This window comes from Haplochromis burtoni, unplaced genomic scaffold (genome assembly GCF_018398535.1).
Source record: "Haplochromis burtoni strain Fernald_Lab_line unplaced genomic scaffold, NCSU_Asbu1 Contig_61, whole genome shotgun sequence".
Lineage (NCBI taxonomy): Eukaryota > Metazoa > Chordata > Actinopteri > Cichliformes > Cichlidae > Haplochromis > Haplochromis burtoni.
The window spans coordinates 26,711-49,330 of NW_024582422.1; the positions used below are offsets into that span (position 1 = coordinate 26,711).

Consider the following 22,620-nt stretch of genomic DNA (forward strand, 5'->3'; position numbering starts at 1 on the left):
AAACCCACGCTGCCCACATCAGAGAAAAAAGCTTCATGGAGAATCTGGCCTCTGCTTAAATCCCACATGAATGTCGCAGGAGCTCTGCAATGTTCATGAAATCACTCTTTAGTTTCCTTTAAGATCCGATCCTCTGGACGTCCAGGTGGAACAGGGCTCGGCTTGGTGCATCGGGGCTTTTGGCTCCTGGAGCCAACAACAGGCTTCGAATGCCGAATCCTACTAAACGTTATAAACCCGACAGTCTGTTACATATCGCCGCGTAGGACGCAGAGCCATGGTTTATAAACGAGGAAACGCGATGAAGCAGATACTTCTATTTATTTTCTGAAGTATCACATAAAGTTTTCAAGTCAGCAGCAGAGACACAAGCTGTGTTTCAGCTGCTCTGACTGGTCTTCCGCTGTGGAAGTTGGGAGATTTTAATCATATATATTACTATAATATAATAAATATATATGTATATATAAGCTGATGGTTTTCATGTTGCACACAAAGACATGCAGTTTGTCTGGTTTTCTGTGTCAGGGCTCCTGGACTTAGATTCTTATATTGTATAAACATTGATGTAAAAATCAGGCCAGCTGGTGTAAACATGGTTTGATTTCCTCTTTTAAATTTATCTGCTCTTTGCTTTTTCTGTGGTTTGGTGTCATAGGTCTATTATGTTGTCCCTTCTTTGACAGTAACCGCGAGAACCTGCAGGGTTTCTCTCGTTTAAAGCTGCAATGATTGCTTTAACCTCGAGGTGACGGTTGTTGTGATTTGGCGCTATATAAGTAGAATAGGATTGAATTTATCAGCCTCTGCGATGTGATTGGTGGATAAAGGTTTTTGTCTGTCTGATGTTCATTTTCTCCCATGTTTAATAAAGAAAAGCATCAAAATTGGTCTTTAAATTTGAAGTCAGGCAGTGAATGTCTGCAGAACCGAAACTAGGAGCTAAAAGAGGCTGAAAGGCTTGAGTGATTAGTGCAGCTTTAAAGACTAAAGAGAAACTCGTCTGCTTTTCGAAAATTGTTGTTGTTGTTTTGTTTTTTTTTAAATCAGGCTGTTTCTCTTATGCAGTGAATTATCACGTAAAGCTTAGAATCTAATCGTATTCTGATCATCTGAGCTACAAAAATGAATTTCTAACGAAAGATGATTGTATTGATCTGTAAATCGGTGAGGGGTTATTGATTATAGCTTCATGGTTATCTCTGTGCTTTAATAAACTCTTTGAAAATGATTCCCCGGTGTCTGTCTGATGTTTACATTCTTCTCTGTGATGAAAGCTTTAGTGTTTTATGAGTTTCCTCTTCACATGTGTTTAAATGTCTTCAGTCAGGGAAAAAAAGGTGATCACGCTGAATATGAACAGGAAGTGATGACATCGGCATCACGATAGTCGAGTATGTGGCACGCACTTTGAATAATGAAAGTTAGAATAAAAAGGCCGAGTAAGGTCAGCAGTGAGAGGCTGGAGAGCCTGAGGAGCTGTACATGATTTAAAAATAAATCAATAACAATGCAGCTCAATATCAAGCAGGTAAAGTTTGGAGTCAAAAATAAAGAGCTGAGCTTCAGTCAGGTTTCTTTTTCTCTGTGCTGCAGCTGCTCTCACACAGACTGTTCAATAAAACAAGTGAACTGGATACATTTATAGCGACAGACAGGGTCTGACACATCTGCCATTGACTGAACCACAACAAGAGCCAGTATCTGCTGCTCCTCCTAACAGTGTGCGTGTGTGTGTGTGTGTGAGTGATGCAGTGACAGGTGGAGTGCAGTGATTGGCCTCTGTCAGGCTCCTGTGTCTGGATTGGATCATTAGTTTGAGTCCTGGCTTCAAAGTTTTGGTGAGTTCTTGACAGTGACTCATACACACTTGTCACGCACTGAAAAACTGAGAAGCAGTTTCTAGGTCAGTTTATATATATATATATATATATATATATATATATTATAACAGCAGTTCACTTGCATGGTCTTAAAACCTGATTTGGCCACTTCAAATATCTTTATCAAACAGCAATGTTATGTTTGTTGCAATTTCTGCTGCCCTGTTGGCTACATCCTTTATATGAAAAGACATGAAAACAAAAATTTAATTCAAAGGGTAAAAGTCACTTTTGCCAAAAACTGACAGGACAGGAATGTCCTTTCTGCCTCAAAGTGACTTTATATCCTTCATCACTCATATGTTTGGCAAAGCTTTGGCAGATTATATGCCAACAAGTCATTTACAACACTTTTTGTCACAACACCGGCTCCCAGGCACTGAGTGAATAAATTGAGTCACAGCGCCATCTACTGGATATACACTCTAAGCAAGGCTGAAATCACGGGAAAAGCTTTTGAATGAAATAAAGTTTCCATCAGGTACACTGTCAGGTTCTACAGTGGTTTCTCTGCAGGCATCAGGCAGGTGAGAATTTTCACCTGTTCTGTTTCAAATGTTGGATCATTGCAGATCCTTATAGTTTGTGTCATAATGTAAATGTTTAAAGAGCGCACAGATTCATATAAAGACCGAGGCAATGATGTGTAGAAGGAAACAAATGTGCTGAAAAATATAGTTTCTGTGAGGTCAGTTTTGTGGGGTTCTGTGCAGATGCCTGCATGGTTGTAGGTCTGTTGTAACTGCGTGGTCTCGACTGCAGAGGCTGCGCTACAAGGCAGATGCCCTGCAGACGGGCTGCAGCAGCTCTGCTCTGTAAGTGTTGGGGCAGCACATCTCTTTCTACTTGTTCTGCTTGTTTATTCAGTGAGCTAGTTTCAGTCATTGTGTAAATTGTGTCTCTTTTTAAAATGCCAGCCCCGCCCCCTGCTGCTCCACCTGCTCCACCAGCACTGCACCATCTGCATGTGGTTCCTGCACATGCATGAACCGATCAGATCCCTCAGCTGAAGTTTCTCACATTGTGAATCTGCAAGTGTGTCTGCCTGCTGCTGCTGAGGATGATGATGCTGACGATGATGATGAAGATAATGACGATGAAGAAGAAGTTGATGATGAAGATGATGATGAGATGATGATGGGATGAAGATGATGAAAATAATGGTGATAAAGATGATGATGATGTGATGATGAGGAAGATGATAATATGATGATGTGATGAAGATGATGAATAAGAGGATGAAGAAGATGATCATGTGATGAAGATTATGAAAATAATGATGATGACGAAGATCATGAAAATCATGTGATGATGATGAGATGATGATGTGATGAAGATGATGAGAATGAAGACAATGGTGATGAAGAGGATGAAGATGATGATGGTGCAGTAGCTCCAACAGGCTGCTGTCCTCGCGCTCCTTCAGCCTCCTCCGTTGTTATGAGTCATCGCGCGCAGCGTCTGCGGAGCGGCGCGCTGTGATTGGTTGAAGAGGAGCCGCCTGCGCGCGCACGGAGCCGCTCGTTGACCGTGGAAGAGCCGCTGCTGGCGCGTGAGGAGCAGCAGGAGTTGTGTGCAGCATGTCATCCTGCCGCCGTGCGTGAAGCATCTGCGCGCGGACAGATTCAGACTCTTCAGCTCGTTTCACAGCAAACATCCGGTCTGCACGCGCCTCCTCCTCTCCCCAGCACAGGAGCCACTGCTGAGAAGACACGGATTTTATCTGCACACCGAGACACCGAGAGAGCGTCCGATCCGCCCAGCAGAGGTGACACACACGGACACACACACACATACGGAGACACACACACACTGATCCAGAAACGTCGGTCACACCTGCACCGGTGCGACACCGGGGCTTGTGCATCTCTGTGATTTTCCTCCAGCCTCATCATCATCATCTTCACATCATCGTCGGTGATCGATGGCTTCGATCCTTCTCTAATCGATGGTTTGTATTTTTCGACGCTGAAGCTTGATGACGTCCATGTGGGATGATGATGATGATGGTGATGATGAAGTCAGAGGTGCAGCTGGTCTGCGGGGATTCAGGCTGCTCCGTGGCTTCTCCTCCCTGCGGAGGCCCTATTGGAGGGATGGCTGCTCATTCTGATTATCAAACAGCACCTTCATCAACTTCACCTTTCATTTAGCGATAATAAGCGTGCTGATGTTAACCTGGTGATGATCAGATAATCCTCTCTGGTGTGATGCTTCTGATCAGGAGAGCAGCACGTGAGCTCAGACCTGCTGGGTGTGATTCTGTGGTCCCTGATTGGTCCCGTGCCTTCACACACGTTTTACATGATACTTCATGAAGTTTAAACCTCTTTTGTTCGTTATACTTTTCAATCATTTTTATCCAAAGAAGCGAAAACGCGACTATTTCCATTGGCCTCTGCAGCATCTGTGTTAGTCATTGTACTCCATACAACGAGGTGACTGTTGTTCTGATTTGGTGCTATAGAAATAAAATAAAATTGATTAATTTTCTTATCCAGCTGACGAGTCTGTCCCAGCTGTCATAGGGTGACAGGCGGGGCACGCCTGCACAGGTATCACAAGGTTAACAGAGAGAGAGAGAGACAACCATTCATACCTACAGCCAGTATAAAATCACTATGGTGATTATTGATTCATTAAACCACCAATTGTTGCTTCTTTAATGTGTTTATGACTTTAATGTTGCACCTTTAATGTGTTAATTAATTTATATTTTAAATCTACAGAAGAAGAAGAAACAAAGTACAACATCCAAAATAATTAAAGTGGCTGAGATCAGAAATACTTCAAGGATAAGTACATTAAGTACATTAAGACTGTATTTAAGTAAAGTACTTGAGTAAATGTACTCAGTTACATTATCTACAGTATGCTCTCCACTAGTGGTTGTTTTGGGGGTAACAATCATATTGCATTATGACATGCGCTAATGGAAGCGGCACGAGATGGCTCGGGTTCAGCTTCACCTGATGGATATTACCAGCTCGGGCTGAACCCTCTGCACCTGCAGTTCTTCTCTTCATGCTACACACAGTGCTTCCTCATGTTGTGATGTAACTTCCAGACCTTTGACCTCTGAATGGACCAAGCTGTGATGTGTCCTCTCCTGATGGATCTGCTTGATGTTTGCACCCAGAACGTCCTTTTTTATTCAGCTCCTTCAACCACACCTACAAATCAAACACCTGGAATCATCTGCACAGCTTTGACGATTTATTTACGATTTACATTGCACCGCGTCATTCTGTGGAGGAGCAGGCAGATACTGGATGCCGTGCAGAAAACACCCACAGGCCGTAGAAAAGACTAACGCACCTTCAGGTGTGAAAAATGAAGCCGGTGTGGAAAATGCCTTAAAGCTGCCTTCTTTTTAATGGCCACCAGGGGGCGAGAGCTGTGGCTGCAAACAGACTTCGGCCCTGTAGAAGTCTATGAGATCTCTGACCTCTGTGTGTTTTATCTGCTCAGCCACTTCTTTTAGGTTGTACTGAATAAAACATGAAGTCAGTGTTGGTTATTCTACGTTTCCTTTGTCTGCATGTTATGGACTCACCAGTGAGGCAGTCGCTTGATGTTGTTGGTGGTGAAGTTGACTGGTTACACTAGGTTAAAACGACGCTCATGCCACCATGAAATCTGCTCCTGTAGTCCACGCGTGCACAACACTCTGCATCCCACCTCAGAAACACCACTGAAACCAGCAACCAGCAGTGCATCATACCTGTACGAGGTTCAGGCACCATGAGAGTGAGTTTTAGGCGACCACAGACGTCTGCTGTTCAGGTGTTCTCTTCACTAAATGTTTAATCACCTTTAAAGGATTTTCTTTACCCTTTTTCTATACATTCATGGGTCTAAATAATCAAGAGAGTTTGGAAAACTGAGTGACAACACTGTAAGCAGACAGATTCTTCCCATCCCAACTGATCCCATCAAAGTAAAAGAGCTTTTATACCACTGACATGCTCAGACTGTTACACAAGCAAATGTAAACTCTGCAATCTCAGGTGAGACTTAAAAGAAGCTCTCAGTCTGGATGAATATTCATGTTGCTGATTCTTGTGCTTTTGTCCTTTTCAAATCTTCAGATGGCAAAGGCAGACCAGCGTTTCGGCCAGCGGGATGGCTCTGACCAGAACTTCGACTACATGTTCAAGCTGCTGATCATCGGCAACAGCAGCGTGGGGAAGACGTCCTTCCTGTTCCGCTACGCCGACGACTCCTTCAGCAACTCCTTCGTCAGCACCGTGGGCATTGACTTCAAAGTGAAAACGGTGTATCGCAACGACAAGAGGATCAAGCTGCAGATCTGGGTGAGGACGGTTTGCTTGTCTGAGATGCCGGAGACGAACTGGCTTGTGGAAACAGATGCTGATGTCACAAATTATGCACATGGTGTCTTGTTGCATTGATGTCTTCAGTCTCTGCCTCTGTGATATTCTTTTTTTTTTTTTAGCTATAAAGTAAAAAATAATAGAAAGAAGTTGTAAGGCTGGTGGTTAGATGTTAAACCTGGTTCGCTTTGACGTCAGAGGACACCTGCATTGGTGTCAGGCCTCAGAACCAGCCCCTCTGTTAGGAAGAAGTGGTTTTGCAACCACAAAATGTTTTAGTCATAAAATTAATTATTGATCATCAGATTATCAGTTTAAACTCTGTGTTTGTGTGTCTGTTTTTTTGTGTGGCTCTTTTGTTAGTCAGGGAATGCGATGGTAGCGTCAATTAGCAGTGAGGAGTCAGCAGGAACTTCTCTTTGTTTATATTTTGTCTCATTTGCATCATCCTTACCTGGGCAGGTGGTAGGGTCCATGCAGGTAGGGCTGAGACGGTGAAAGGTGATGCAACATTACCTGGATTCTGTAACAGCCCTTTAAAAAGTTGGTACCAAACAATAACCTCTTTCCCTCATACAGACTCAGGGCTCAACACTGATGGTCATTCAGGGACGTAACACACAGCTGCTTCAGTATCTCAGGATGTTGTTTAAAAGGGATGATAAAAGCATGAGATGCACCAATGTGTCAGTCGGACCTCGGACTTAATGCAAGCTTCTTATCGGTGTGTCGTGGTGACGATGAATGCTGAAGCGGAGCTGGTTTACAGAAAAGTTTAAAGGGGGAATAATGATTTGATCCCAGTTGAAATGAAGAGTCTCTGTTTTTTATGGTGGTTTCATTTTAATGATGAGAGATGAATATCAACCAAAAAAAAACAAAAAACACTTTACATAAAAATTATAAACTGACTTGCATGTCTTGTTGACTTGTTGGCGATCAGAGCAGTAAGATGTTTCTTGTTGTTGGTCATCAGGTTTGCTCACTTCTCAAGTTGCCAACTCAAAGCCTTAGTAGCTTCACAGGACTTGCTTCTTTTTTAGCCACTCCTTTGTTGCCTTGGCGATATGTTTTGAGTCATTCTCATGCTGGAAGTCCCATCCTTGACCCATCTTCAGTGATCAGGCTGAGGGAAGGAGGTTCTGGTTCTAGTTTGGCGTCATACATCGGCCCCCTCATCATGTACCCTCAGCAGAAAAACAGCCCAAAGCATAATGTTTCCACCTCTGTGCCTGACTGTGGGGATGCTATTCTTTGAGTCGTACTCAGCATTTCTCTTCCTCTAACCTCAGCAGGAGACCGATTTTGGTTTCATCTGACCACAGGTCTTTCTCCCAAGCCTTATCTCATTGATTTAAGTGTTCACTGGTAAACTTAAGATGGGCCTGAACATGAGCCTCCTTGAGGATTCCAATCCATTACAGTGTAACACGATAACATTATGAAGCTCATCCCATGGAGTTCTGGGCTGATCCACTACTTTTCCTATGATTATCCTCATCGCATGAGGCAAGATCTCGCATGAAGCTCCAGACTTAGACTGATTGATGGTCACTGAGTTTTTGATTGATTGATTGATTGATTGATTGATTGATTGATTGATTGATTGATTGTAATCTGTTCGCCACATGGCAAACAGCCAGTCTGTAGGAGGTTCTGGCTGGTTCGCAGAGCATCAAATACTTATTTCCCTCAATGAACATACAGATGTATTTATAACGTTTATGTAATGTCAATTTCTGGATTTTCAAATAATATTCTGTCTCTGTCCATTAAAATGAAACTATCATAAAAAATAGAGACAGTTCATTTATTTGTAAGTGAGCAAACTTACACATTCCTACCCCACATATGACCAAGAGCTGTGGGCAGTGATGGCAGACTGAGTATACAGGCAGCAGAAATGAGCTTCCTCTGAAGGTTGTCTGAGCTCACCAAATACAAAGTTAACCTCAGGTTACCCGCTCAGATACAGTCGCTGGAAGAGTGACACATTTTCTTCAAGGTCTCTCCTTTTTTTAGATACATCTCTGTGCAAAACTGAAGATGAACCATAGAGAAAGTCACAGTTTGTGAGCCAATCAGCTCCTCTTACAATGCTGAGCATCTCAGCTGACACAGCACCAAGTGAGCTGTTAACAAGGATGAAAGGTTTTCTAAGAGACATCTTTCAGCTGAAAATGTTGTTGGGGAAATGGATGTCTGCTCACCTGCAGCCATTCGGGAAGTCTGGAAGTCGGGCCAGCTCCATGGACGCACCATGTTCCTCAACCTGTTCATGGTGAGGTTTTGTGGTATGGCAGAACACGCTGTCCTGATGGGTCAGGAGGATGCTGACTGAGCGGACCCATTCTAAATACTGGAAATACTCCATGTGGTTTAGATGTTGAGCTGCAGAGCCAAACTGCTTGAAGATGCACTTTTCACCAATCAGCAGAAATTCGGAAACACCTTAAAGCACTTGCCTGATCGGATCTTATGTGATCCCTTTGAACTTCCTGTTCAAAGGGAGTTCTTTCTTCCTCCTGTTGCCACGTCCTGCTCACACAGGGGATCATCTGATTGTTGGTGTTTTCTCTTTATCTTACACTATGAAGCATCATCGGGCAATTGTTGCTGTGAATTGGTGCTGTCTGAAAAAAACTGAATTGAACTGGAGCAGTTATTGTGAAGAATTACTGAAATTAACTTTTTTTTTTTTTTGCTTTCATGTCCATAAATAAAAACTGCATGAATAGAATGATCTCACATTAAGTCGAGATCAGACCACAGCTTTCATGCATGCTACACCAAAACAATCAGAAACCTTCCACAAACTGACCACAGACATCATCTGATGTTCATTTGACAGCCCAACGCTGATCTAAGGTTTGATCGAATCTTTAGCCGCTGCAGATCGCACTGATGCTTCCTGCTCTGTTTTTTATTTGATTGGCTTGATTGATGTGGATTTAGCCTTTACTTGTTCCATTCGGGGAGTTTTTGTAAAATTGTCTGTTTATTCCTTCAAATTAAAGTTTAAAAAGCATCTTTTCCCTGCAGATTAAACTTGTACCTCCATTCTTTGCTGATGCTGAATCTCTCAGAGGGTTCAGTGATGTGTCTCCTCGTCCTTTAATGTCTCTGCTCTCGCTGCTTTAATACACTGCGACGAAACGTTACAATTCTGTGACGTCAGCTGTAATGTTGAACGTGCTGTGACAGAGCGCACGTCTTCATAAAGCGCAGTAATGATCAGCTGCATGCGTTTAAAGTGGATCAGCAGACTGAGCTCTGCTTGCAGCAAAAACACACTCACAGCTCCTTTTATCAGTGGTGATGTTGTTGCCATGGCAGCGGCCCTTTACGCTCACACACACAGGCACACACACACACACACACACTCCGTTACTGTGTTGACTTTAGTGGCAATTAAAAGGAGCTCTCAGGGTGGAGAGGTTGAGACCTGGCGGGAGACAAAGGGCCCAGAAGGTGTTTGTGTGCATGCATGTGTGTGTGTGTGTGTGTATGTTGTTGACATAATTGGAGCCAATCAAAGCCAGCTGATTCAAACTGAAAGCATCGTTGTGAGTAAAAATAGACTGAACACAAACTGTTGGATGGAGAGCTATGACCAAAGCATCATGGGAGGTGTAGTTTATGGCTGTTAACTTCAACATGTTAACACAGATTTTAGATCACTGGCTCTGCTTACAGACAAATGTAGTCACTACGGGCGACACCTCTGGTTGTCAAAAGTGTGATTGGATAGAAGTTTAAGAGGAGATTGATCCTCCCGCTCAGCCGAGCTCAGTGCAAGCCTCTGATGAGTTTATGGCCTCAGGTCTTATGGAATAAAACGTGATATTTATTTTGGACTTTTTGGCTCTGTTAGTGTCATACAGGAGTAGGAAGTAGGGGAGTGTTTCAGCTGTCTGCATATTTTTGAGGCTGATCATCCTCAATCGTAAACACACACACACACACTCCACAGTCTGAATTAATTAATCGTATACGAGCTCTCGCTGTGTCTCTCCGGATAAAGGCAGAATCAGGAAGTGTTGAGTCAGAGCTAAAATTAGCAGAGTGACTCGGGGCAGCTGTAGTGATACGGAGGATGAAGTGGTGGAGGACGGCGGCGTGAAAGTCACACTGTGGCCCGGCTGCTTGTTGCAGAGATCAATGGCCTGAGACTAGCTGAAAGAGTCTCTGGTGCTTTCTTAGATCATTTTTATTGATCGTCTTCAGTTTCCACAGTAATGATGTGTATTCAATCTGTCATATCACAAGTCAGAGTTATTAAAGCAGCACTGACACATATACATTAGCACAGGGAGGGATGCTGATGCCGTTAGCTGAATGACTGTTTTGCTTAAATATTAAAAACGAACCTTTTATTCATCACCCTTTACTCTTCAGAAGTTGTTCTTTCAAGCCTTTGAGCTTCTGCAGAAACCCAGCAGGTGTCTAAAGAAACACTTAAGCTGAATCAACGCACTCATATTTTAGGTTCCAAACAAATTATCTATAATGAACCTGCTGTGTAGTTTATGTATTTGTGAGGATGTTTGTTTCAGGAGTTTTTCCCCGCTGTGTCTCAATCCAGCGTCTTCCTCTCTTTTTCTTCTCCTGCAGATTTACAGACATTTTTACAGCTTTATTTCTGGAGCTTCAGCACTGATGGCTTCATCATGGTAGATTCATAGAGTGGACCTTAAATATGGATGCAGCCACGAAGTCTGGAAGTTTTGGAGTTTACTTTCGGCCTTCACCGTGCTGTTTTTTTTTGTTTTTGTTTGATTGTTTCCAGACCATATTCAGACGAGAGGCTGGAATGCTAAGTTATCAGCTAACATTCTTGTTATCAGTATGCATCTACAGACTGTATGGGTATATCACAAAGACACAGATACCTAGAATTTTACTTCCTAGATGGTCTGTTAGTACAGTAACCTCACAGCAGCCATATTATTGGTCACATAATGTCATTAAAAAGGCTCTAACAGCACAAACAGGGTCCAGAGGTATTGACTGGTAGCAGCTACAGCCACTTGTGTCACCATTTACCTGTCAGTCAAAGAGGCCACGCCTCTAATAATGCAAACTTTCCAGGCGAGTGCTAAAACCACTCCCCCCATACTGTTGTTATAAAGGGGGAAATTATCGATAGAGACCAGACAAGCTTGTGTATCGAGCTGTAAATATGTTTATTTTTGCTGTAAACCTTTAACATCGGAGTCTGAAGGGGCTGACTCACTGCTGGAGCCTCTGCTGGACGTTGGAAGAACTGCAGATTTTAGTACTTGGAGGCTGCTGATTAGTTAAAGTCTGTTTGCAGCTGGCACGTGCAGTGTTGGTCAAGTTACTTGAAAAAAGTAATCAGTAACTAATTACTGATTACTTCCCCCAAAAAGTAATCCCGTTACTTTACTGATTACTTATTTTCAAAAGTAATTAATTACTTAGTTACTTAGTTACTTTTAAAAACATGATTTACAACCTGAATAGGTAAAAAAGCGATAGATATTTCAGCCCAATTCTACTTTTTCTACATAATCCATCATACAAAATGTAATCAAATGGAAAAGTCTCTTTTTAAAACTTGTTTTATTAGTTTTAATCTTTTAACTTTATGCATCAAGCAAACATTTAATTATATGCAACATTCTCTGACTGGAAGAAATTTGTTTAATATTTAAACCTATTTTCTGCACATTCCAGCACATAAAATAAAATATTTTTTTGTGTTTACACTCACTCTTTCAAATAGATGCAAGTAAAACACAGCAGAAAATAAATAAAATCAAAGACTAGCGGTCCTGTTGCTCTATTTTCACCTGTAAAGCAGGAGTGGGGTAGGCGGAGGTTTACCCTGGTGCAGGTGTGCCACAGCCGTCAGTGGAAGAATCCGCGAGTTTCTCTGTGAATTTCCCATTACGTCGTAGCACACTCGGTGCTTGCTTGGAAGTTTAGGGGTTTTTTTGCTAATAAGGGGAAGTTTTCTTCCCACGCACAACGGACGCTAATGTTTTTGTCACTTTTTACGAAATCAAACTCAAAGTAAGGTCAGTACCTCCACGCTTTAAACGCTGCAAGCTCATACTCTCTCCCGCACTCCATATATGATCCCTTGTTGATCTGCACACAGCTGTTGTCACGAACGTCGCACTCGCTTACGTCACTGTCATGAGACATTCTCACAAAAAAAAAGTAATCAGATTACACTAACGCGTGCCCATCTCTGGTCATGTGACTAGCTTTGTGTTTGTTTTCAGGACACGGCCGGTCAGGAGCGTTATCGCACCATCACCACAGCCTACTACCGCGGTGCCATGGGCTTCATTCTCATGTATGACATCACCAACGAGGAATCCTTCAACGCCGTCCAGGACTGGTAGGTGATTGGCTGGAAGCCTGTGATTCAGCTCAGAAAGTGAAACTCAGCTCAGGTCATGTTGCTGTGTGTTTGCAGGGCCACGCAGATTAAGACGTACTCGTGGGATAACGCCCAGGTGATCATGGTGGGCAACAAGTGCGACATGGACGAGGAGAGAGTGGTACCCCCTGAGAAGGGAAAACACCTGGCTGATCAGCTAGGTGAGACTCAGCTCTCTTTCACCTCAGGTGGTACAGACAGCAGAAGAAACGTTTCTTCTTCTTTAGTTGAGATGGTTGCAGTGAGAGAAAAACTGCCTCAGGGCCCCAAAAAGGAACCTAAAGAGAAAATTATATATATGTGCTTATTTAGTTTAACTATTCAAAGAAAAGGGGATGGCTCATCTCTTCCTTCGGCAACTCTGTGCTGAGGCTCATGGGACATGTAGTATGTATGATGTAGTAAAAAAGTAGAAAAACCCATAGTGTGATTAAAATACATACACACAATCCCTCCCCTTCCTCATATTATCTAACATTTACCTGCAAACACCTGAGCATGAAGGCAGTGCAGGAGGAGCCTTCAGACTAACAGGGATGGTTTCTGCAAACAGGTGTGTTTTCACCAGGTGAGCCCTGTCTGCCGAAGAACTTTAAATTATACCTGTCGGAGGAAATCTGATTATAAGTTCATTTTATTTTTGCTTTTTCTTGGTCTGAACATTTAGAAAGTACTCAGTTTAGCTTTAATTTTTCTTTATGCACAAGAACACGAAGAACAAGAACATGAAAGCAGGTAAAAGCTGCGGCTCTCAGCACTGACAGGGCGAGTAGCTTTTTATTCCAGTAAAAGCAGCATTGCACTTTATTGTTGATAGATTTTATTAATGCACCACCCTACGTGAATTCATTTTCACACACCGTGTGCTGACTGCAGAACAAAGAAATGAATAACTGTGATTCAGAGCACCAGCATTGATTTTTCCTTTGTTTGATGGTGTTTAGCCTGAAAATTATTATTAATTAAAGCACACTCATGAAAACACCTTCAAACTTTTTCAGCCTAATTTTACATATGATCAATAATGAACATGCAGAAAAATAGAAATAAACATTATCATGTCTGTACTTTACTGACATCAGACTTCACTCCCAATGTTTTTAGACGAGCTCAGGTGTTATTCAGGGCCCTCTGTTCAGGTCACGTGTATTCAAAGCTGCTCTGAGGTCAGTCCATCAGAGAGCTGTGCTGACACTGAGCCGAAAGCCTGAAACACCTTAAACACACAAATATGGGATGAGATGCTTCACTCTTCATGCTTTCTGTCCTAATGCAGATAATTGAGCTGAAACTGAGCCTTGCTGCAGCTCTATTAACTGTTTAACTCACCTTTCATGTAGCCTGAGAAAGAGAGTGAATCAGATTCTCCACATCAGCTAAACAAGCGTCTGTTCAAGTGTCTGCTTCTCACACAGTCTGATTTAAAAAAAACAAAACAAAAAAAAAACAGAAAATAATTTCCATGACACGGGAAAAACCTACTCGAAAAGAAATGAGTAGGACCTCGTGTCTGTCTGACAGCTCTTACATGAACCAATGTTCGCTCTCCAAACTTTAAGCTTTATTATATTAAGGATCTCTCTGGTATCAAATATGGAGTGTATTCCCTTTCATTTTTAAAACTAGAGCAGACATTGACACGTAGCTGAATGGCAACAGTTTTCATAAAGCAAACAGACAATATAAACAGTTACAGTTCAATATAAACAGCATCTATCTTACTAAAGCTCTAAAGCTAGAAGTGAAAATACTCAGCTTAAAAGAAGAAAACTCTTCTGGTTCTTTTCCAGTAAGCGCCTCCATCTCATTCTCAGGGTTTTTTGTCTTTCCTCTTGCATTAATATTCAAGAATGTACTTAGTAAAAACATATATCTAAATGATCTTTCATATATAGCCCTTTTCTACTCTTGCAGAGCACTCAAAGCCTTTCATACAACATGTTGTATGTGCTTAAATTGTCAAAATCTGGTTGTAGGAACTCAGGCGCAGAGCGTTTAGACGCCTCCAAAAACAGTTTATTTACAGCACCAGTGCACAGTATATACAGTGAGGGGAATCCAAAACTCCAGGGAATCACAGGGTAGCTCTCTCACACTCGTCCACACGGCAGGGAGGTCACAGGTCCGGGGAGGAAGGTCTGAAGCAGAAGAGAAGGGAAGTCACAAACTAATCACGAATCTCAAATTACTAAGCACGAGTTCTCAGCAGCTGCGAGAAACACTAACGTCAGCAGTACAATCATCCAACGACGAGAGGATCTGTGTTCCAGCCTCAAATAGTGCTCCCGGTGATGACAGGTGATTGTTGTCAGGTGTGTGGGCCAAGGGCGGGAGCCCACAGTGAGCCCCGCCCAGGCAGAGAGGGAGAGAGAACCAAAACAGCAAATGTAGCCTTGTGGGGCCGGCCGGGCAGGCACGGAGACCATGACATAAATGTTTTCTATTGAACAGTCAAACTCAGGTTGATGCGTCAGACAGCACGATGAGGTTAGTGTCTTGCCCAAGATGCCGACTGGAGCAGTCAGGAATCAAGCCACCAACCTTCTGATTAGTAGATGACCTGCTTTACCTCCTGAGCTACAGCCACCCCATCTGACCAATACAATGCATTGTCATCAGCATGGAAAGGAAAGGAGATTTTATGTTTCATTCATTAAATTAAAGAAATAAACCCATGAGAAAGTTGTTTTCCTGCATAAATTGGAAGGTGGAGGTGTTGGAAAGGGTCCAAATCCAGAACACCAAGGCAGGTAGTTGAAAGAAAGCCTTTATTTGTTGGAATATCCAAAATTTTGCAATCCAAAGAAAACCCATGGAGATGCAGGGCAGCACAACACAAAGCACAGATAAAAACCTAATCTGACAAGAACACAGAGGGAGACAGGACTGTTTACACACACTAGACGAAGGGGGAAATAAGCCACAGTTAAACATATTCAAGACAATCAACAGACAGGAAGTAAAACCCAACAGAACCAGAAACACAGAAATAATGAAACACTACTGAAAGTGTGAACTGAAACTAAGTACGACCTAAAAACTAAAACAAATATCCATGAAAACACATCTGCATTACCACAAACTAACTTCAAAATGCTATAATAATAAAATCCAACAGAAAATTCAGAGAATTCAGACATATAAAGCACTAGGACAATGACATTTCCACTGAGTTTAAAAGCACTTTGCTTATGAGCTATACAACATGGCATCATCAGCATAAAGGAGCATTTCGTTTATCACTAGTCTAATGTGATCCACTGAGTCCGACGCCTCTAAATGTTGCTGCAGTGGTTTTTAAGTAAAGCTCTTCTGCTTCCTCCTGCAGGCTTCGAGTACTACGAGGCAAGCGCCAAAGAGAACATCAATGTGCGGCAGGTGTTCGAGCGCTTGGTGGACATCATCTGTGTGAAGATGTCAGAGCGTGTGGACGTAGAGGCGCCGGCAGCTCCTGGTTCCAAGACCACCAGACTGACCGACAAACCTGCCCAGCTACCTCAGAAGTGCTGCTGATCGTCTGTCATACCCCAAGCTCTCAAAATAAGAAAAAGAAAAAAATATATATAGATTATCTATTGTAACATTCCTCTGCACACTCGCTCTGCTTCATGTTTGTGAGCGGCCATCCATTACTACTCCTTCTCCAGGCCCTGCTAACTAACATCTATATAACCACTTTTACCATCCCAAGTGTCCGTGGGAGGCCCTTTAGCTGTCAGCGTACTCCATGCTAATGTGGATTTGGCGTGCTTGAAAAGGTTATTGTGCTGCTGGTGGTGATATCACTGTGACCAGTGACTGTTTTCAAAGATTTTTCTCTTATGCAGAAACAAAAAAAAAAGAACAAAGGCTTGATTATACTAGAGAGTGACACAGTTACAGACAGGCTGAAAAAGTGACATCAGGTACTTCCGGTTCGTTCTCTTAGCTGTCGCACGGATAATTAGCATCTGATGATGAGCGTGCACGGTTTATTTCATAGTTGTGTTAGTTGAAATGCTGACATTCATGTGTGTGAAGTAGAGGCCTTTTACTGTGGAGTGAGGAGTCAGAGGTCAGGACTGTGAGGAAGACTTTTGGTAAGTGGGGGGAATTTGTGAGTCAGGGGTGGAGAGTGGACTGTTTCCGCCAAGAAACAAATGCACTGAAGGAGTTTCCAACAGGATGATTAGATCTGCGCATTTTCTGTGCTGGTGTGACTTCAAGGTGGAAACAATTAATGTCTAAAAAGCTGCACAGCTGGTAACCACAGACTCAACTTCTTGCAAGCATGAAAGTCGAATCCAACAGAAGCTGATCCAGAATGCTGCACAGATGTGAAACATCCAGCAGGAAACCACTGCAGGTCAGAGTGACAATAGGATCCATCCAGTCCAGCTGCTGCAGAGACCAAACTGCAGATGATTGTTAACACTAGTAAAAGGCTTTTTTCTGCAAGCCGTTGCGTGCCACTCTGTAGTGCAGAGAAATAACCACTACAAAGTCGGTGGCTCTTGAGTTAAACTTTCCTTAACTTAAAGATGAGCGGTTAAAGCAACTACCAGTGGAGTGAAGGACACCTCTGACTGACATATCAGGGGGTGGTAAATACATCAGAGGGCTACCTAAGCAACCACAGCCAGGAACAGCCATAATCCAGCTGCCATTAAAATGATGCAAGATGAGTGAATCACTTCCTGTGTGGACACCCCTTAAGAAGTGTGCTTCATTCGCATGCATCACAAAGATGCCGTCCGGCTTCTCTTTGTTACCCTGAAGATGCTCTCTTTGATTGCAGCACTGTGATGTTGACCGGGACACCGAGGGTGAATCTTCTTACTCTGCCTGAGATTAGACGCGATGATTGACACCTGCTTGCTCTGTGCTGTAATGACACGTGCAGTGAGGCAGCAGGCCTCTAACTGAGTAACACTGCGGGTCAAGTTTAGTGTCTCAAACACGCCAAATGCCCATTTAGTTGGAGTGTGATGTCAGCAGGGTCACAGGTCAGCACAGCACTGCCTTTCCTCTCAAAGTGTAGCACAACGCCACAGCTGCTCATGTGTTTACAGTCCTCCTCTGAGTCATCACTCATGCTGCTTCTCTACAGCTAGCGTTAGTTCCTCTGATATAACATGCCTATAGCCCACAAACTCTTACTGGCCTTACTCAGACAGACGCTTTAAGGCTGCACCACCAACGCACAACTCTGACAGGGCTGCAGTCCAGTCGCTCGGGTCAGAGGAGCCGGGTCAGAGGTGAAGAGACAGCACCCCCTGGTGGTTGAACAGGGTCTTAAGATAACTACAGAAACTTCAATGAGAAGGAAAACACTTGAAATGGTGTTAAAACAAAGTATTACTGAGACAACACATAAGTTTACATCCAAGAAAAAACCTCCATTGGGAGTTCTGATCTGTAAAACCTCAGATTAAATCATTACTTTCAAGAGTCATATCGGATGAACAGCTGTGAGTATTGATGACACCTGTAACCAGGTGTGAAATGAAGCTGAAACTGCATTGTGATTTTATGGATGTTTGTATGATGATTTCAGTCTTGGTTTCAGTGATGCTAAATCCCAGAGGTGAAGATATTTTCTCTGCTCACTCTGTGAAAACCAAACTGAGATACACAGATGCTCTTTGAGCATGTGCAAACAATCCACTAAAAAAAAACTCTGAACTCTGACTCAAATTGTCTGCATCGGGAAGATTATTAACAACAAACAGAACAAATATAAGTCTGATGTGAGCGTGTGCAGGAGCACAAACAATCCCTGTTTGTTATCTCTGTCCTCTAATCTGCAGCCTCCAACAGCTGCCCTCAGTTTGATGTTCTGCAGGACTTAACGTGATGCTGCTTGACTTTCAGCTCTCTTTGCATGTCCTTCATAGCTTATACAACCTTCCTGTTTCTGTCTGATGAAGCAGTCCTTCAGATCTTCACTGTTCCAGCCTTCAGTCAGTGTTTCTTCTCATTGACAGGAAGCCCCAAAACGTCTGCCCCTGTACCAGCTGTTTCCATTGTGTTGTGAAGGTGTGGAAGGATTTCTGAATGGACCAATGGGGTCCAAGACTTCCAAGGAATCAGAGGCCTCAGAGCCATTTTTATTTCTAAAGCCCGGTGTGGGTGTGGCTGCTGAAGCCTGAGTTCAGGTGCATTTTGCTGTAATGTAAGGCTGCGCTCAGAAGTGAGATGCAGAGTTCCTGCCTTCACAGAGCCGTGAGATTCTTTAAATACACGGCAGAGAATCAGTGATGACCCCGAATGAGATATGCTTTAAATTGAAACGCTGTCCTTCCTGTGGGACCGAAGCTCTGGATTCACCTCTCTGACCTCTGAGCTTTAATTACAGAGAAACAGAGCACGAGTTAAGAAGACTGGAGTTATTTAAAGCCACTGAGACCTGACGACACAACCCAGAGCTGCAGCAGTCAAACCTTTCAGCACCAACACACAGCTTTTCTGGTTCAGGATCAAGCCAGCGGACTCACATTAATGGAAGCTGCAAACAGCAACAGGAACTCCAAAGTAACCGACATGCAGGAGGTTTGTTTCTGAGGTTAACTGACGACTATCTGACCGTCATAGCTGAATGATCATCCACTCCCTTTGGTGGTGTGAGCGTGCTCATAAGGGCTTAGTTCACATACAAATTCTGTTCCAGACAAATGGAGACATGCTCGGAGCTCTTTTGGTGTTATTATGAAACAATCTGAGATGGAAAATGAGAGTGGAAAGAGTCGTGTTTGCATTCACACTAATAATCAACCTTCAGGTGTGAAGTGAACCTGTTTGAATTGCACTTTGCTAGAAGCTGAGTCAGAATTCACGAGTCATAGAAGAGTAAAAAGCATCCAGGGTCTTGCCTCTGGCCAGTGCTGGAGTGCGTGCTCGCTGTAGTTTTGGTTTGACTTCCATGTCTGCTTTTTTCCAAAATCACAGAAGAACAAAGACAGGAAAGGAGATCAGGATCAGAGACCCTGGCCCGGGCCACACTGAGCGCTGCAGCCCTGCTTCATGGTGGCAATCAGCTTTTGCACCGGCGACCGTGCCGCCAAGGCCACACGGAGACTGATTTTTAGTCACGCACACACGTGAGTGGAACTGATGAGTGAGGAGAGCACGTCTCTCGCCCCCTTTAGCAGGTGTAGTCGCACAGCCGCCGTGTTTGCAGTGTTTCCTACATGAGTGTGTGTGTGCGTGTGTGTTCGTGTTGAGTATCATGATATTTATCGCGTGTTCAGTTGTACGGGTTCTTGTGATATTTTGAGATCCAGTGCGTTTGTTCATGGAAGACTTGAAGAAACATTTGTTCTTAAATATTCTGATAAACTTATATCCTGCCAAACTGTTGTATAGCAACCACAGCGCACGTTGGTGTGTAACTCCCTGCCGTGTGTCTTCATATGGATAAGAACTTACAATAACATGGACATCGTCTTCATATGATTATTTTCTAAGTGACTTTGTAAATGATAGAGGTAGATCTGATCCTGGTGTTGAGTTTATTTTTCTGCAGTGTAACCATGGACTAATTCTTAGAGAGTTCCTGTAAACTTGTTGTCTTACGGTTTGCTCCTGTTCGGGGAGAAGCACAAAGTGATTGTACAAAATATTGTGAATGTTTGTATATTATAGATCAGATTTAGTATAATAAAAATCACAATCTTTAATCAGAATGCGTGTCGCTTTTCTTTGGTAGAATACATACGTACGCAGTCGTCACCAGAAAATCTTTTAAAAATTACATAAATCTGCAAACAGTTCTGAAAGTTGTGTCGAACCTCTGTGCAGTTTGCTCCACAGGGGTCTGCTGTACCACTCCTGTTCACTTCATAATCCTCTCATGGGTCACAACACCTACAGAAGAACTCTGCAGAGGTTGGATATCAGTGATGTCCAGGAGGACTGTAAAGAATGTGAATAAAAGCAGAGAGATGGTGGTCAGCTTCAGAACGAAGATTGGGATGGGTGTGAGTGTGTGTTGGAGAAGTATCTGAGTGTTCACATCAACAACAGGCTGAACTGGAGGGATGACATAAGAAGGAGAGAAGCAGGCTCTGTTTCCTAGGGAAGCCAAGATCCCTCACTGTGTGTAGCAAAATGATGGACATGTTCTATCAGTCAATGAGTTCTGCTGGAGAAGCAGCATATTCAAGCTGACATAGGGCGAGAGGCAGGGTATACGCTGGACAGCTCACCAGCCTGTGGCAGGTCTAACAGAGAGACAGAAAACCATTCAAGTCTAATTATTAATCATCAACTTCATACTATGGGGACAAAGCTAGAGTACCCGGACTGACATGTAACCTCCACACAGAACAATCTCAGAAACATCATGGATTTGAACCCACGACCTTCTTGCTGTGAAGCAGCAGTAATAACCACCACACGTGGTAGTTATTATCTGCATTATTGTTTTGGCTGCTGTAACAGCTTAACTGTGGATTTTCGCAGGGTTAAAAAAATCAAATCAAATCAAAATACAGTCAGCCCAAACGATGCAACTTTTTACTTAAGAAAACAAACGTTTCTTTATTTTAATGACAACAATAACCGAGACTGTGACAAACAGGAGGCATCTATAATTTATTAATTATTATATTACTACCGGTACCCCCTTCCCCAGCATGTTTCTCGCACAAGCTTTACAGCTCGATTAGTGGCAACCAATCAGACGGCCAGTCTTCTGTGATTAACGTGACCTCAGCCAATCAGAGGCCTTGTTTTGACCAGCTGGGTAGTACCGGGCTACTTCTCTTAAACTTCGGCGGCTTCAAAGACGAAGGTGAGTGTTTTATTCCTCCTGGCAGGTAAAAACGGCTCCTATCGTCCGTATGTTGGAGTCCAAGTGAAGGTGCTCCCAGCTGACGGACACACAGCCTCCACCTACCCAGCCCGGGCGGCTGGCTGACGCTACTTCCGAGTATCTGGAGTAGCTAGCAGTCCGCTAACCGCTAGGATTAAAGTATATTGAATTTATTAGCTGTGAAACGAGCCGGCAGAGCCTCCACCTGAAGCTCACGGAGCTCGGTGTGTTTGCGGAGACGCCGTCGGCGGTTATATGGAGTTTGCTGCCTCGGTCAACCCGTTAGTGCCTCCGTTAGTTTCATAACGGGGAAGCTAGCAGTTAAATAAACTGGATTTCACATGAGCTTCCGCTCAATTTAAATCCTTGTTAACGTTCAACGTTGTTCTCGCGAGAGACGATGCCGAGTCACCAAAATTCCCTCATAAAATCTGATATTTTCCTTTTACCGAAAACCCTTACTTGCTGAAATAAAACCCGAGGTACTTTTCAAAGCAGGAGGCGTTGTTCTTCAATTCGGCATTCATTTAATCTATATATAGTATTTTATTATTGGCTACTTGATGCTGATTCTTTCTGTAAATTAGGAGTTTAGTTTTATGTATGAAGTGATTCCAATAACATCCATGATTAAATAAAATCTGCACAGTCTGGATTCATGTTTCTCCCACGCTGTCCTAAAGAAAAGTGACCAGTTTATGCCGATTATCACAGTCAGCGCTGATACATTTATTTCCAGTGAATTAGTCATTGATAACTTGTTAATGTGTGTGTCTCACTGTAGAGGACTCTCCAAAATGCCTCAGACCAGCAAGTCGAGTGGTGCTGGTGCTGCCAGTCCAGCATCTGCGCCAGACCAAGGTGAGCCTCCGCCCCCAGAGGGCGCCAGGGCTCAGGTGGCTGCTGGAGACGGGGAGGAAGGAGCCACTGTAGACGACCAGGGAGACCCAGAGATCGTCAAATCACCCAGTGACCCAAAGAGATACAGGTGAGTGACACAAGCATTTATTCAACCCATGATGAGGGTTCAAATGCAACCAGAAAACTGCTGAGTCCAACTGACAGTTTAACCCCACAGACCTCCATTTCACATTTCAGGTGTTTGCTTCACAAGTGAACTCCTACCTGTGATTGGTTGAAACAAAAGTGTTCCAGCCAGTGAACTGTTAGAAATACTTTGTTTTGCCCCCC

General features: G+C 43.2%; 2 protein-coding genes across 2 annotated transcripts in view; both read left to right on the forward strand.

Moving 5' to 3' along the window:
- The first annotated feature begins 3,412 nt into the window (after window positions 1-3,412).
- Window positions 3,413-20,293, forward strand: rab3b (RAB3B, member RAS oncogene family). The gene is made up of 5 exons (XM_005922926.2): window positions 3,413-3,651; window positions 5,975-6,199; window positions 12,475-12,593; window positions 12,672-12,796; window positions 15,964-20,293. The coding sequence occupies exons 2-5, from the start codon at window positions 5,975-5,977 to the stop codon at window positions 16,146-16,148; spliced, it is 654 nt and encodes a 217-aa protein (XP_005922988.1). The 5' UTR covers window positions 3,413-3,651; the 3' UTR covers window positions 16,149-20,293.
- A 927-nt stretch (window positions 20,294-21,220) lies between these two features.
- The window catches only part of nrd1b (nardilysin b (N-arginine dibasic convertase)), a gene marked incomplete in the record, with an annotated part of 20,639 nt that continues 19,239 nt past the window's right edge, over window positions 21,221-22,620 (forward strand). The window contains 2 exon segments of the mRNA XM_042221110.1: window positions 21,221-21,408; window positions 22,214-22,417. Coding sequence (XP_042077044.1) covers window positions 22,227-22,417 — 191 coding nt within the window.

Bases quoted from the DNA above. Each gene is read 5' to 3' on its own strand.
- rab3b (XM_005922926.2), top strand. From the start codon at position 5,975: ATGGCAAAGGCAGACCAGCGTTTCGGCCAGCGGGATGGCTCTGACCAG. The intron at 6,200-12,474 runs GTGAGGACGGTT...GTTTGTTTTCAG, and splicing joins GGATCAAGCTGCAGATCTGG to GACACGGCCGGTCAGGAGCG. The intron at 12,797-15,963 runs GTGAGACTCAGC...TTCCTCCTGCAG, and splicing joins ACACCTGGCTGATCAGCTAG to GCTTCGAGTACTACGAGGCA.